A 16,220-nucleotide genomic window follows, 5' to 3' on the forward strand; every position below is an offset into this window, starting at 1 on the left:
TGTATTTAAGAGCCCAGGCCGCGCTGTAAAACGTAAAAAACACCTTTATTATACTAACCTAGGGGGCGGTTTGTTTCGATGGATGTAGCTACTCTCAGTCTGGGGCCTCCCCTATCATGTGGGATAGCCATCCTCTTGCCCAGCCCCATGTGCATACCTCATCCTGCGTCCTTCACAGAGAGGCCTCCATTGCGCTCCTGCTCAGGAGCACTTTGATCTGCCTGCTGATGGCAGAGCAAAGTACTGTAATGCGCAGGCGAGAAAGAAGGTCAAAGAGCGCTTGCGCACTATAGTACTTTGATCTGCCCTCCGTTAGGCAGATCAAAGTGTGCATCCAAAAGAGCGCAGTGGAAGCCTCTCTGACTCTGGACTAGTTATGCACACAGGGCTGGGCAGGAGGACAAGGACTGCACAAGATGGAGGAGGCCTTGGGCCAAGACCAGCGACACCCATCAGACTGGACCGCCCCCTTGGTGAGTATTATAAAGCTTGTTTTTATGTTTTACAGAGCTGCCTGGGCTCTTATTTACAGTGTTCTGGAATGCTGTATATAAGATCTCACTGGTGGTGGTCGCAGCTTATAGGGGACAAATCTGGTTACAAGTTCCTTTTTAAAAGATTATGGAAGCATTTACCCCTTTTTTAACCTTCATTCAAGATGAATATTCAGGACCACTTTTTTACTAACTTATGTATTTACATATGCATCCGTGGAGAAAGTGTGAAAATCAGTTCAATATATTAAGTTTATTGGCACCGTGCAATAAACTTTCCTGTGAATTCTATAGCATTGCTGCAACAATATAATCATATTTTCTCTTACTTACCTTGTGTGGGTTTCTTGTCCATGTACAGTCAACAAGCCGAAATCTAGATGACATTTTACAAACTGTATAAATCTTCATTACTGCCTTCTAGTGCTACTGTAAATGTCTATAGACTATGAAGCTTTCATGCTGAAGACACAGATGTCAGTAGTATTGTGAAACTGTATCCAGACAGTGGCTGTGGAAGAAATAAGAAAATTCAGATGAAAGAAGCCACTGTGTGATATGATCCTGTAGTGTCAAGAGTCTCTGATGCCGTATTCTGAAACTGCCCAGCAGCAAATACAGAAGATGATGATTTTCAGATTTGGTTAGTCAGGACAACTTCAAGAGGTTCGATCTTTGCCCCTGTGAGTCAATCTACTTAGGCACCTAGGCAAAAAGGAAAAATATGGTAGATTAGAGTCAACCGTTTTATATTTTCAAAGCGATATTCATTCTATTTATCAAAATTTATCAAAATTCTCAGTGGGGAGCCTTTCTGAAAAACGAAAGGCTATGCTGACCCTTGAATCTGCTCTAGTGTTGTGGCTCAGCCAGTCTTTAAGGATTGTATCATCTCATTGTGAGACTTGAAACACTAAAATATAAAATAAGTGGTTATTAGTGTTGAGTGAGTAGTTGACTATTCATACTCGCTATGCTGTCAGTGAGTACTGTCCGCTGCTCACATATTCATTACCAGTAGCGGGCGCAATGTAAGTCAATGGGAAATACTTGCTAAGTAGCGAGTAATGCGAGTAGCGAATAGTACAGCTTTTTGGTTACTCGCTACTTAGCGAGTATTTCCCATTGACTTACATTGTGGCCGCTACTCTTAATGAATATGCGAATAGCGGACAGTACTCGCTAACAGCATATCTAGTACGAATAGTTAACTACTCGCTCAACACTGATTGTACATTGATGTTTGGAAGGTGTCCGGCCATCTAAACTGTAAAATTGATGTACATATTGATACATTTAAACTGTCCACCATATGGGACATGATTTCCTTGATGGTGGACATCTTCCAATTATGCTTGGTGTACTAGTTTGTGGTCAGGTAATATTAGATGGAATATTCTAATAGACATACATTAGAAATCTTGCATATAAATGAGACAACATGAGAACTAAATAAGATAACAAACAATATTAAAGGAAGAAATAAGATTTCTCTGCAGACTGTATTAGACATGCAGTACCATGTTAGTATGACAAAAGGGAAATGTACCTTCAACAAACTTTACATAAATCTGTAGTGCTGTGTATAAAAGAAAATTTGTAATGAATCTTCTTTCTCCACTTATGAGCCTTTTCTTCCACTGCCTTCTGAAAAAATGGTTCAACTCTGTTTTACTCAAGGCAAGATGGATCGCCAGCACAGTGAAGTGCCAGATTACTCTTCTTGTTATACTCTATGGATAAAGGAAGGGGAGGAGAAATGAGCAAAGAAAACAATGTGCAGATCCTTCTAAAAAGTCTTTAACCTCACCCCAGAGCTGGATTAATGTTATTATCTGGTTTTGTAAATTTTCTCTAGCCATCTTAAAAAATGTAAGCATTTTAATTGGTAGCTGTATCAATTTCCTTATTGTTCCCATATTAGTCTCACTTCCTTTTTTTTTATCTTTCTTCTGATGACATTTTGTTTGATACGCCAAGCAATGTCTACTGCTCAGTGGGTCCTCTCTCCTCAGCCGGTATTCTTTCAGTGCGCTCTGCTCCGAAGCCTCACCTAATGCTGGTAGAGTTGTTCAATACAGTGATCCATCATGTCACACTGAGATTTTGTTCTTGGGTGATCATTGTAAGTTGATAACATTGCTACTTCAGACCATAAATTTATGGACAACTAGTAATTTGTCAACTCTGACAGTCTATAAACTCTAAATTAAAAAAAGTACAATATTATAGATAATAAATAAGAATAAAGGAAAATGGGCAACTATTTAAAACAAGTACGGTAATTGCAGATATCAGCCAAGATGTGCTGCTGAAAGCCCTAAATCACATTGTTGAGAAGAGGTTCAAGGTTTGTGTAGAATAGAACTTCCCTAACCTGATATCTAAAACAGCAGCTTATCATGACAGCAAACAAGAGCTCTTAGAATGATAATCTTAAACGTAAAATGTCTGTTCTGATTGAATGAAACTTTCAGTTAGGGTACCGTCACACTTTAGCGACGCTCCAGCGATCCCACCAGCGATCTGACCTGGTCAGGATCGCTGGTGCGTCGCTACATGGTCGCTGGTGAGCTGTCAATCAGGCAGATCTCACCAGTGACCAGCCCACAGCGACGCGTGGAAGCGATGCTGCGCTTGGTAACTAAGGTAAATATCGGGTAACCAAGCGCTTGGTTAGCTGATATTTACCTTGGTTACCAGCGCACACCGCTTAGCGCTGGCTCCCTGCACTCGTAGCCAGGGTACACATCGGGTTAATAAGGAAACCGCTTTCCTTATTTACCCGATGTGTACTCCGGCTAAGTGTGCAGGGAGCAGGGAGCCGCCAATGGCATCCTGAGAGCAGCGGACGCTAGTTACCAAGGTAAATATCGGGTAACCAAGCAAAGCACTTCGCTTGGTTAACCGATATTTACCTTGGTTACAGCTTACCGCAGGCTGCCAGAAGCCTGCTCCCTGCACATTCAGATCGTTGCTCTCTCGCTGTCAAACACAGCGATGTGTGCTTCACAGCGGGAGAGCAACGAGGAAAAAATGAACCAGCACTGGGTGTAACGAGCAGCGATTTCACAGCAAGGGCCAGATCGCTGCTCAGTGTCACACACAGCGAGATCGCTAATGAGGTCACTGGTGCGTCACAAAAACCGTGACACAGCAGCGATCTCGCTATGTGAGAAGTACCCCTTAGTCTTATGTGACACACACACACACACACACACACACACACACACCCCTGTCCCTAGTGATGCAGTCCCCGCACTGAAGTCCCCAGCGCTGCTCCACCTTCCACCTCTTCAGTGGAGTGAATATTCAGTGAGTATAAAGAGCAGCGGTCAGGAGCGGGAGGCAGCAGAGCCGAACACAGGTGAATATAGAAAATCTTTTTATTTCAGAGACCCATGTTTTCTCCGGTATGTTTCACGTTGATGTCACACAGATTACACCATTGTGCGATCTGTGGGACACCTGTGCTACCGGCGAAAAAACTGACATGTCTGCGTGTGTGCGTACGGGATCACCTCCTAGCATGTCCATGTTATAGAATTACAAGAGGGAACTATACCTCCCAGCATGTCTGTTATAGAATTACAGGACGGAACTACACCTCCCACTATGTCCATGTTATATAACTACAGGAGAGAACTACACCTCCCAGCATGTCCATGTTATAGAATTACCCGAGTCAGCCTGCTGCCATGACTAAGGTTAACTAAGGTCACTCCAGGGCGATGTCACATGCTAAATACATAGATATATAATTTCTTAATATGATAAACATAGATGTATAGATCGAGGAGACATTATAGAGACAGATATACATAGTTTACCCGTACATACATAAATAATATATTTACATCAATATACCTAATACATAGAAATAGAATATAATAACATTTCCATTTATTGTCTTTCTGTTACTGTTATGTAAAAATAAGAAGCTTTGCCATTTTTTTGACATGTTAATAAATTGTATCCTTTCACTTCCTTTGTGTTTTCTGGTCCACTTTGGGAATAGACAATCACACAGACATCAAACTGCACAAAACAATGTACCACCTCCAATTATAGTCGCAACAGCTTAGAAGAGACCATACAGTGTAAACACATACACAGCACACAGGGGAGACACCACATAGTAACACAGTTCAAGAAACATAACCAAATACCAATATGCTGCACAGAACAAGGAAGAAGCAGTGCACAGGGGTGAAAGATGTCAAATGACGCAACATATACAATACACAAATCTTGAGGGTTGACAACAGATATGTTGGAAATCGCAAACAGTGTGACACATGTCCACTGCTCCTGTCAGCACCACTAAGCATAGACAGATGTTCATTTCACCGCTTTCCTGATGTGGGAGCACGGCCCTATTTCTAGTCATCACGTAAGGGAGTTTTTGCGGTAACGTAGGCTTTCTTTGGTGCCAGCTGTGTCATATATACTCTGCCATTTGTTAACGCATCTAGCCTTTATCGTAATTTCATCTTGGTGTTTACTAATACTACTTTTTAAAGGGGTTGTCTAGCCACTGAATTTAATAAAAAAAAAAAATAAAAGTGCTGTAAAATCTAAAAAATACCTTATCACTCCCACCCTCCTCACTACTGTTTTAACACAACCCAGATCCCCCATAATCTGTACTTCTGTTCGACAGTGTTCACAATCATTGCAGCCAGTGCTTGGTGGGGTGGGCTGCTGCCCTCAAACAGGAAGTATGCAGGGCAGCATTGGAGTGGAAGCAGTGGGGATCAGTAAGTATTTCAAATATTACACAGAACTTTGAGCGAATTAGAAAGGGTTTTATTGTTTGTATGTAAATTCAGTAGCCTTATCTACTGGATAGGTAATTACTAGTGATTGCCGAATAGTAACTATTCGTTTTCTGATTATTTGTAACAAGTCCCAAAGTCCTATTCACTTATTCATCTAGAATAACAAACCTCAAGCAAGTCAATTGGGAAATGGAGCATTTTGCTTGTGATGAATACTAGAACAGTACTTCGGTATTCAGTAAGCATTATCTGAACACGAATATTCACTATTCACTCATCACTAGTCGTTACTGTTAGAGTGGAATAGGTCATACTGTTCTCCCCTGGTCCCAACACCTCAGTCAGGAAGAGCACATAGCACATCATATAACCAAGTGCACCACGCTATTCTCTTTGGAGATCCTCAGTGTTGTATACTTAAATGTAGGGATAGGACAAATGGGTGAACATGGAACCCAAGTTCCTCATTCTGGTGATGGATGTGGGGTTCCCAGTGGTGATTATTACTTTACAATGAAACACTCATCTTTAGGTACCGTCACACTAAGCAACATCGCTAGCAACATCGCTGCTGAGGCACAACTTGCTAGCGATGTCGCTCTGTGTGACATCCAGCAACAACCTGGCCCCTGCTGTGAGGTCGTTGGTTGTTGCTGAATGTCCTGGACCATTTTTTAGTTGTTGCTCTCCCGCTGTGAAGCACACATCGGTGTGTGTGACAGCGAGAGAGCAACAACTGAATGTGCAGTGAGCAGGGAGCCGGCTTCTGCGTACGCTGGTAACCACGGTAAAAATCGGGTAACCAAGAAGCCCTTCCCTTGGTTTCCCGATATTTACCTTCGTTACCAGCGTCCGCCGCTCTCAGCTGTCAGTGCCGGCTCCCTGCACACGTAGCTGGAGTACACATCGGGTAATTAACCCAATGTGTACTGTGGCTAGGAGTGCAGGGAACAGGGAGCCGGCACTGACAGTGTGAGAGCGGCGGACGCTGGTAACGAAGGTAAATATCGGGTAACCAAGGGAGGGGCTTCTTGGTTACCCGATGTTTACCGTGGTTACCAGCGTCCGCAGAAGCCGGCTCCCTGCTGCCTGCACACGCAGCAGACTACACATCGGGTAATTAACCCGATGTGTGCAGGGAGCCAGCGCTAAGCGGTGTGCGCTGGTAACCAAGGTAAATATCGGGTTGGTTACCCGATATTTACCTTAGTTACCAAGCTCAGCATGCTTCCACGTGTAGCGACGCTCCAGCGATCCCTGTCAGGTCAGGTTGCTGGTGGGATCGCTGGAGCGTCGCTTAGTGTGACATCTCACCAGCGACCTCCTAGCAACTTACCAGCGATCCCTATCAGGTTGTATCGTTGTTGGGATCGCTGGTAAGTTGTTTAGTGTGACTGGGCCTTAAGGTAGGGCATTCTATATTTTATTTACCAGAATTGTAAAGAACCCTTTACCCCATATTTTTTTATTTGTTTTACTCTCTTATCTAGTGCTACTAATTACACAGTGCTTTACAGATGTGATCATCACAGTCACAAGCTAAATTCCCTATCGGTATGTCTTTAGAGTGTGGGAGGAAACCCTCACAAACACAAGAACAACAACTAAATGACTTGCAGATTTTGTCTTTAGTGGGATTTGAACCCAGGACCCACTGCAAAGCAACAGTGCTATCCACTGAGCCACCGTTCTGCCCCATTGCAATGTTTCGAACTTTCATCCAGAACGCACCAGAAATGCAAAGTCACCCACTGAGGCAGGTCACCAATGTGATAAGTGTTTTACTGAATAGACATTTACGCCTGTTACCGGGTGCTGAGAGCAGAACCAGAAAGCACTGACAGTGGAAGCATCGGAACTGTGCGAGGCTTTGGCGTGTGCATAATTGGTTTTAATATTTTAACTGCTCTGATCCCTTTTAGCAATAAATGTAATAGTCTGGAAAACTTTAATAGGATTTTCTCAGTCTTCTTTTTACCGCAAGTTACACAACTTATTTATTAATGTAATAATCTATCTTTGAATACTTTCATATAATGTATATTTTCTGCAATGTAATGTTCAATTACAATCTGCTAACGTGTGGTCTTAACAGGAGTTATAGAAGGTTAATTTTACTTTTGGATTGTAGATTGTTTTTACACATCTTAAAATGATTACTGCTTTTGCAGCTGCTGCTTGATATTGAGTAAAGCTGCTTAGTTTTCCTTTGCATTCCACAGAGTAATACTATTAAAGTAGCACCTGTGCATTGTTTTACATTTCATGTTTAGTACATTCAACTGCGCTGTCTTTTTTTTTTTTTCCTTCTCAATCAAGTTGAGTATTCTGCAAGGTTTAGTGTTATCATTATCAATACATACTGTTATTTGTGTGTCTTTTTTTAGTTTTCATTTTGGTACCTTTTTAATTTTCACACATAAAGGGAATCTGTCACCAGGTTTTTGCTACTTCATCTGAGAGCAGCATACTATCGACAGATTCTGAAACTAACCACATTTATCTTAGATTACTGTGTGCAGCCATTCTGACTTTATCTCAGACCTGAGTGTAGCAGAGCCGGGAGCTGTCCCCGCTCACACCAGGTGTCAATCACAGCAGGGGGCGTGCTGGACTGCTCTGCAGTGCAGAGGAGTCACACTAATGTTAATCACAGAGCAATAAACCTTTTAATATAAGTAATCAATTGCTCAGACACAGATGTTTTTACTTTAACCCTTTAATTCTCACAGCATGCTGTCCTCAGCTTACATTGTAAAATCCTCATGAGATATTCCCTGTAAAGTTGTATTATGCCATGGTATTTTACTTTCTTGGTGGTCAGAGCTTCACAGTCACACCCAATAACAGATGGAATTGGCATACTTTTTTTTTGGGAGGCAGGATTTTACCTGACTTTAAAGCTCAATGTGGATGCCTGTGTGTGTCCTTTGATTGTCACTGTACTTAATCAATCCTGAGGTTTTGTTTTTTGTTTTTTTTTTTGTTTTTTTTTTGGGGGGTGGGGGGGTGTTGTCTAATATTTGAAAACCTCTTCTAATTTACTACCAGTTTGCTGCTGCTTTGTTAAACTTGATACTGTGCTGCTTTTTTGTTACATTTTAGGCCTCCTTTAGGTGTTCATTTTTTATGTACATGTTCTAATTGTGGTTTTCACGTATAGAACATGTCAGTTTTAATTTATGGAGCGGTTCCCATGTCCATAGTTTCAGTCATAGGGGAGTGAATCTACAGCCATCCCATGTTACATAGTGATCCGCGGCTGTTACAGCGCCTCTGCACATTGCTTGTTCAGCATAATATATACATCAATCAGGAAAGCTAAAATTATAATAATGTCTGCCTTCTCTATGGTGAGTCAGGCTATGTATGACAGCTGCCCGCAACCTCATGGTATTGTGCAGCTGTTTACTGTGCAATGACATTTTAGTAAAATTGTGTCTATGGCCAGTCCCTGAGTAATAATGCTTTTATTTTTTACAAGAAAAATGATATTGGAACAGCCGCAGTGTAGAGTAAATATAATAGGTGGAGGATATTTTACCCCGTTATCATTTTTACGGTAGATTCTAGAAGAGATGAGAAGTTATAAAAGATTTAGTGTTTGGAGGGGTAAGGAATATGCACAATTCACTAGCGCATAGACCTACTTGGATCAGTGTACTTTCCATGTACAGTTCGTAGTGTACCCAGACCCAAAATTCGTTCATGTGAACGAAGCCTAACAGGCAGAAACCTCTACCAACTATTGGGCCAGGCAGTCGTGTTGAGACAATGAGTGATGTTACAATGAAACTTTGCAGTGGTGTTGTCTCTATAGAATATTTTGATTAGTTTACAAAACGTAAAAATATGCGGTATAATTGATTGATTGTTTCCTGTGGCAATATATAAATTGGTTTTATTCTTTTGTTACAGTATTTATAACTTTTTGTTTTAGGGAGCCTTTCATTATCCTCTCGGGTGGCCTGGCTTATGACACGGCGGGAAGAAGGCCTTGCTTAACGGTCATGCATGGAAAAAGTACAGCAGTCCTTGAAATGGATTATCAAATTGTGGATTTTCTTACCCTTTGTGAAACTCCATATCCGAACGGTGAGTGTAAAAATGCGGGGTATTAGATCTGTGTTCAAACTTCTCCAAATCTCTCTTAATAGTTTCTTGATTGAACATCATTGATGTTGCAAAGGTTACACAGAATGGGCAGGTGCCTTTGTTATGATGAATTTAAAGGGTTTTACCAGAAAGTTAATTTTAAAGTTAATTTTAATCAATCAGTCTTGGAATAATAATAATTTCCACAATTGGATGTTTAAAAAAATGTTCCTGCACTGAGATAATGTTATAAATGTGCCCCTGCTATGTACTGTGTAATGGCCGTGTCTGACTGTACAGGGACATGGTCTGATCATACCACATCTACTGGGCTGGGGAGGATGGAAGAAAGTATAAAGACATTACAGCATGGGATCATAGCTGATTCTTTCTGTGAGGTAAAGCATTTACCTAGCTGGTTTAAAAAAAAAAAAAAAAAAATTGTTTACCTTAAATAATCGTGCTCTCGTGCTGTAATATCTGTATACTGTTTTACTTCCTCCCCAGCCAAGGAGCTGTGGTATGACAAGACCATGTCCCTGTACGGTCAGATACGGCCATTACACAGCACATAACTTGGACACATACCGTATTTTTCGCTTTATAAGACGCACCTGATTATAAGACGCACCCCCAAATTTGGGGAAGGAAAAGAGATTTTTTTTTTTTTTAATGTTAAATGGGGTCCATCTTATAATGCCAGTGTCCCTCTAACAAATCATATAGGGTATATGTCCCTCATAGCTCCCCATCCTAAAATTAGCCCCCCTTAATCTGGATATAGCCCCCTTATATTGAATATAGCCCCCTTGTGATGGCACACGTTCCCCTGTGCTGCCCATGGCCCCTATAGATCGCTCAAGTCCCCCTGTGTTAGATATCGCCCCCATAGTGCTACCATGGCCCCTATATAGATCGCACAAGTCCCCCTGTGTTGGATATCGCCCCCATAGTGCTGCCCATGGCCCCTATATAGATCGCACAAGTCCCCCTGTGTTAGATATCGCCCCCATGGTGCTGCCCATAGTAAAATGAAACACTCTTTCCTTACCTCCTGCAGCGCTGATCTCCCTCCTGTCTCCCTCCGTGCTTCTCTTCCTCTACTTCCTGGTTCTAGTGCCGGTCATGTGATCGGCACAGCAGACTGAGATCTCTGCGTGCCTGATCACAGTGGAAGCAGGAACACTGGGGAGAAACGCTGGAGGGGGTAAGTAAAGCTTTTTTATTTTAGAATGAGTAGCAGCATGGGGGCCATATCTAACAAAGGGGGGGCATGTGCCATCACAGGGGGGCGCAGGGACATATAATATGCACGGCTCCCCCAGCCCGTCACTGCGGTGCGATTTTAGCACCACCGGAGATGTACAGTGGCTGTGCATATTATATGAGCGGGAGCAGGAGATCAAACGCTGCCGCCGCAGCGTTCACCTGCCCCCAGCAGCACCCCCACCTCCCCTGGACCCTGCAGTGTGTATGTGTATATATAATTTTATATATATATATATATATATATATATATATATATATATATATATATATATATATATATATATATATATATATATTAATATAATATAATGTAACATCCAATTGTGAAAATTATTATTTCAAGATCTATTGTTTAAAGTTTACTTTTTTCGTGGGACAAACCCCTTTAAGTGTAACACTATTCAGTAGCAGACTTATTATAAGGATTGCAGTAAGATTAGCATTTACGATTGTAGAAAATCTGGACCTGGTAACATACAATTTACATTTCATGTCATGGTTAAATGTTTATAATCCTATAAGATCCCCCAGAAGCTTAAATACAAACCATGCGATGTGATTATCCCATGTTTATGTGCTGAGCCTCCATATAATGAAAGCTGCTCCACATCCTGAACCTTGGGTGCCAACAATTCTTTGTCCTGCCAGTTGAGTCCCTGTAAATAAAGTAGAACAAGATGAAATAGATTGCTGAGAATAAAGACATAATAGATTATATGCAAATACATGGTGAGTACATGCAAGGTGTTCGATTATATAGTATCAAGTAACTTAGATTTAACTACTGCAGTTCCTTAGAGAATAAACATTTTCTCTCTATTGGATAAATGCACTTTTTGGTATTTGCTGCGTATACATTATGAACACAACTGCATTCTGTACCCACCATCATGTATGGGTTGTCTTTTAAAGAAAAATGTGTTAATACTTTTGATGCAATCTTAAACCCCTTCAGCCCCAAGCCTATTTTGACCCTAAAGACCAGGCCATTTTTTGCAATTTTGACCAGTGTCACTTTGAGGTTATAACTCTGGAACGCTTCAACGGATCCCGGTGATTCTGAGATTGTTTTTTTTCGTGACATATTGGGCTTCATGTTAGTGGTAAATTTAGGCCGATATTTTTTCCGTTTCTTTGTGACAAAAACGGAAATTTCGCGAAAATTTTGAAAATGTTGCAATTTTCAAACTTTGAATTTTTATGCTCTAAAACCAACAAGACATATGACACAAAATAATAAATAACATTTCCCATATGTCTACTTTACCTCAGAACAATTTTGAGGGGAAAAAAAAAAATTAAGGAAGTTATAGGGGTTCAAAATTTATGAGCAATTTCTCATTTTTACAACAAAATTTACAAAGCCACTTTTTTTTAGGGACCACATCACATTTGAAGCGATTTTGAAAGGTCTACATGACACAAAACACCCAAAAGTGACACCATTCCAAAAACGGCACCCCTCAGGCTACTCAAAACCACATTCAAGAAGGTTATTAACCCTTCTGGTGCTTCACAGTAACTAAAGCAATGTGGAAGGAAAAAATGAACATTTTACTTTTTGCAACAAAAATGTTAATTTAGCCTCAAATATTGCATTTCACAAGGGTAGCAGGATTAAATGAACCCCCAAAATTTGTTGGGCAATTTTGTCTGAGCACGCAGATACCTCATATGTGGCGAAAAACCACTGTTTGGGCGCACGGTAGGACTCGGTAGGGAAGGAGCGTCATTTGACTTTTTGAACAGAAAATTAGCTGGAATCGTTAGCCGCACCATGTTGCGTTTGGAGAGCCCCTGAGGTGCCGAAACAGTGGAGCTCCTCCCCCACATGTGACCCCATTTTGGAAACTAGACCCCTCATGGAATTTATCTAGATGTTTATTGAGCACTTTGATCCTCTGGGGGCTTCACAAAAGTTAATAGAGTTGAGCCGTGAAAATAAAAAAAAAATTTTTTTACCACAAAATCGTTACTTCAACCAGGTAGCTTTTTTTTCACAAGGGTATCAGGAAAAATTGCACCATAAAATGTATGGTGCAATTTCTCCTGAGTACACAGATACCTCATATGTGGTGGAAATCAAATGTTTGGGCGCACAGCAGGGCTCGGAATGCAAGGAGCGTCATTTGACTTTTCAAACGCAAAATTGTCTGGGATAATTAGCGTATTCCATGTTGTGTTTGGAGACCCCCTGAGGTGCCGAAACAGTGGAGCTCCCCCATGTGACCCCATTTTGGAAACTAGACCCCCCATGGCATAGAAAAAAAAAACAGGGCGCACGCACGAATGTTCTGCAAAAAAGGGGGGGGACTAGGTGGGATGGAAAAAATAAGTCCTGTCCAAAGTCTAGTACGACTGCAGGACGATTGCTGATCAGGTACCTAATTGTTCAAGTCTTTTTTTTTGTTTTTTTTTTATTTGGGGTGCACAAAAAAAGCAAAAACTAGAGCAACAATTACGCACCTGATCAGCCAATCACGTAGCTGATCAGCACTTGGCAGCAAGCAGGTGGGGGAGGAGGCGGGGGGAGAGGGAGTGGGAGATGCAATTGGGGATAGTTAGAAAAGAGCCACGAACAATACTTACAGGATGGATCAGAACAGTGGCAGATGGAGGGCGGCAGATGGGGGGGGCAGCGGCATATAAAGGGAGCATCTGTGATTGTGAGACGGAGGCGGCTGGTATAGGGTGTGGGCGGATGGGAGAGGGCGCAGTGGATGCAGGAGCGGCAGAAAATGGGGTGAAGGGGGGATGGGGAGTGGGAGGTGAGATTGGGGATAGTTACCTTACAGGATGGATCTAGGCAGCAGGATCACAGGAGATGAAGGAGGCAGCAGATCGGGGAGGGTGAGAGGTGGGAGAGGGAGCGCAGCGCAGATCACGGGGGAGACAGGTGAGCAGAGCACATATCATGGGGGTGAGAGGTGAGAGAGCACAGATCACGGGGGTGAGAGGTGAGGGAGCACAGATCACGGGGGTGAGAGGTGAGGGAGCACAGATCACGGGGGGTGAGAGGTGAGGGAGCACAGATCATGGGGGTGAGAGGTGGCGGGAGAGCGGACAGCAGATCACGGGGTGACAGGTAAGGGAGCACAGATCACGGGGGTGAGAGGTGAGGGAGCACAGATCACGGGGGTGAGAGGTGAGGGAGCACAGATCACGGGGTGAGAGGTGAGGGAGCACAGATCACGGGGGTGAGAGGTGAGGGAGCACAGATCACGGGGGTGAGAGGTGAGGGAGCACAGATCACGGGGGTGAGAGGTGAGGGAGCACAGATCACGGGGGTGAGAGGTGAGGGAGCACAGATCACGGGGGTGAGAGGTGAGGGAGCACAGATCATGGGGGTGAGAGGTGGCGGGAGAGCGGACAGCAGATCACGGGGTGACAGGTAAGGGAGCAGAGATCACGGGGGTGAGAGGTGAGGGAGCACAGATCACGGGGGTGACAGGGGAGGGAGCACAGATCACGGGGGTGACAGGGGAGAGAGCACAGATCACGGGGGTGACAGAGGAGGGAGCACACATCACGGGGGTGACAGGGGAGGGAGCACACATATACGGGGGTGACAGGGGAGGGGGCGGGTAGCCGATCATGGGGGTGAGAGGTGGGGGGGAGTGGGCAGCACATCACGGAGGGGAGGGGGCGCCAGCCGATCACGAGGGAGAGCGGCGCGCAGCGCATAACGGAGGAGAGGGGGTGCGCAGCGCATAACGGAGGAGAGGGGGCGCGCAGCGCATAACGGAGGAGAGGGGGCGGGCAGCCGATCACGAGGGGGAGTGGCCGGGCAGCAGATCGGGGAGAACGGTGACACTGTGGCAGACTGAGGAGGGCAGCGGTGGATCGGGAGGGGTGGTGGTGCGGGCAGCAGATCACGAGGGGTGAGGGTGAGGGCAGCAGATCGGGGAGACAGGTGGCAGATCGTGGAGGGCAGCGGCGGATCGGGAGGTGTGGGGGTGCGGGCAGCAGATCACGAGGGGTGGGGGTGTAAGCATCAGATCGGGGAGACAGGTGGCAGATCGCGGAGGGCAGCGGCGGATCGGGAGGTGTGGCGGTGCGGGCAGCAGATCACGAGGCGTGGGGTTGCGGGCAGCAGATCGGGAAGACAGGTGGCAGATCGCGGAGGGCAGCGGCGGCGGATTGGGAGGTGTGGGGGTGAGGGTGCAGGCAGCAGATCACGAGGGGTGGGGGTGCGGGCAGTAGATCGGGGAGACAGGTGGCAGATCGCGGAGGGCAGCGGTGGATCGGGAGGCTTTTCGCCGGTTTCATACAGTGCAATGGCAGCGCGGCAACTTCCGGGTCCCTTGCTCCGGTCACATAACAGCATGGGACTACCCAGACCGGAGCTTGTAACCCTGCCATTGCACTGTATACACTCACTGTGCTGGCGTGCTGCAGGGACGACAAGTGACGGGGGCGGTCACCGGCAACAGGTCCATGGTGATTGGAGAGATCGGTCACATGGCCGATCTCTCCAATCAGAGTTGCTGGAACTGGTGGAGGGTGATCCAGTGAGGTCAGCCAGCTCCAGCCAAGGGACAGTGCTACAGCTGCACTGGTCAGGGCTGGATTTCAATGTTTCAGTCATTTTAAATGGCTGGAACATTACAGTGGCTGTGATTGGTTGAGCGGCGTTCGTCAGCCAATCACAGCCTCCGTAGGTCCGGGGAGGAGGCACCACCCCTCCTGAGGTCAGGTATAGGTCCCCTCCTCCCCGAATCTGCGGTTTATGTTAACTTTTCGCAGTCACCGGAGGCTCCGGTGCCGCGATTACGCCATGACGGAAAGATCCGACCTTGGTCGTTAAGGCCCAGGGCACCATGACGGAAAGATCCGTCCATGGTCGTGAAGGGGTTAATAGCTTATATAGGGATCAGTGGACCTGTGGATGTTCAGGTTCACTAGGTTCGGCCAGATTTTAGATAAGTTTGGTTTAGTACCCGAACTTTACCCCGAACACCAGATAAGTCAATGGGGACTTTAACTTACTGCTGTAAAATGACTGTAAAATGGTCGTAGTAAGTGCCAGGGGGCTGCAAAAAGAAGCAAAATGGGGGTAAGAGCAAGATAATTGCCCTGAAAGAAATATGAATAGCAAATAAACAAAATTTTAGAAAAACTTACATGGGGTCCCTTCTATTTTTGATAACCAGCCATGATAAAGCAGACAGCTGTGGGCTGATATTATCAGACTGAGAAGGCCCACAGTTATTTATCTCTTCCCAGTCTAAAAATATGAGCCCTCAGTCGCCCCAGAAGTGGCATATCCATTGGTGTAATGTCCCATGACGTCCATCAAAACCTAGGGTGTCCGGTTCTGAGAACGAGGCTCCATAGGTCACTTCTAGTCCACCGACAGGCATGGAATTTCTCATGCTTGTGAACAATTCCGTGCCTGTCGCAGACCAGGAGTAACATGTGGAACTTTTTTCTCAGAACAAGTCTCCATAGCATTCAATGGACGTCTTGGGACATTACACCATTGGATTATGTTGGAACTTCATGGATTCACTTAAATTAATAAATTGGTGAATGAGGGAGTCTTTATTCAAATAAACCTATTTTTCTTTATCGTTCCTAT

The 16,220-nt window shown here is 44.4% G+C and overlaps 1 protein-coding gene across 3 annotated transcripts in view; it reads left to right on the forward strand.

Annotated features, from left to right (window-relative positions):
* The window catches only part of STXBP5 (syntaxin binding protein 5), a 611,224-nt gene that overhangs the window by 403,129 nt on the left and 191,875 nt on the right, over positions 1-16,220 (forward strand). For all 3 annotated transcript variants that reach the window (XM_075339550.1, XM_075339551.1, XM_075339552.1), the window contains exon 10: positions 9,216-9,370. In XM_075339550.1, coding sequence (XP_075195665.1) covers positions 9,216-9,370 — 155 coding nt within the window. The remainder of the gene's footprint in view (positions 1-9,215; positions 9,371-16,220) is intronic.

Source organism: Anomaloglossus baeobatrachus, chromosome 3 (genome assembly GCF_048569485.1).
Source record: "Anomaloglossus baeobatrachus isolate aAnoBae1 chromosome 3, aAnoBae1.hap1, whole genome shotgun sequence".
In the NCBI taxonomy this organism is placed as follows: domain Eukaryota; kingdom Metazoa; phylum Chordata; class Amphibia; order Anura; family Aromobatidae; genus Anomaloglossus; species Anomaloglossus baeobatrachus.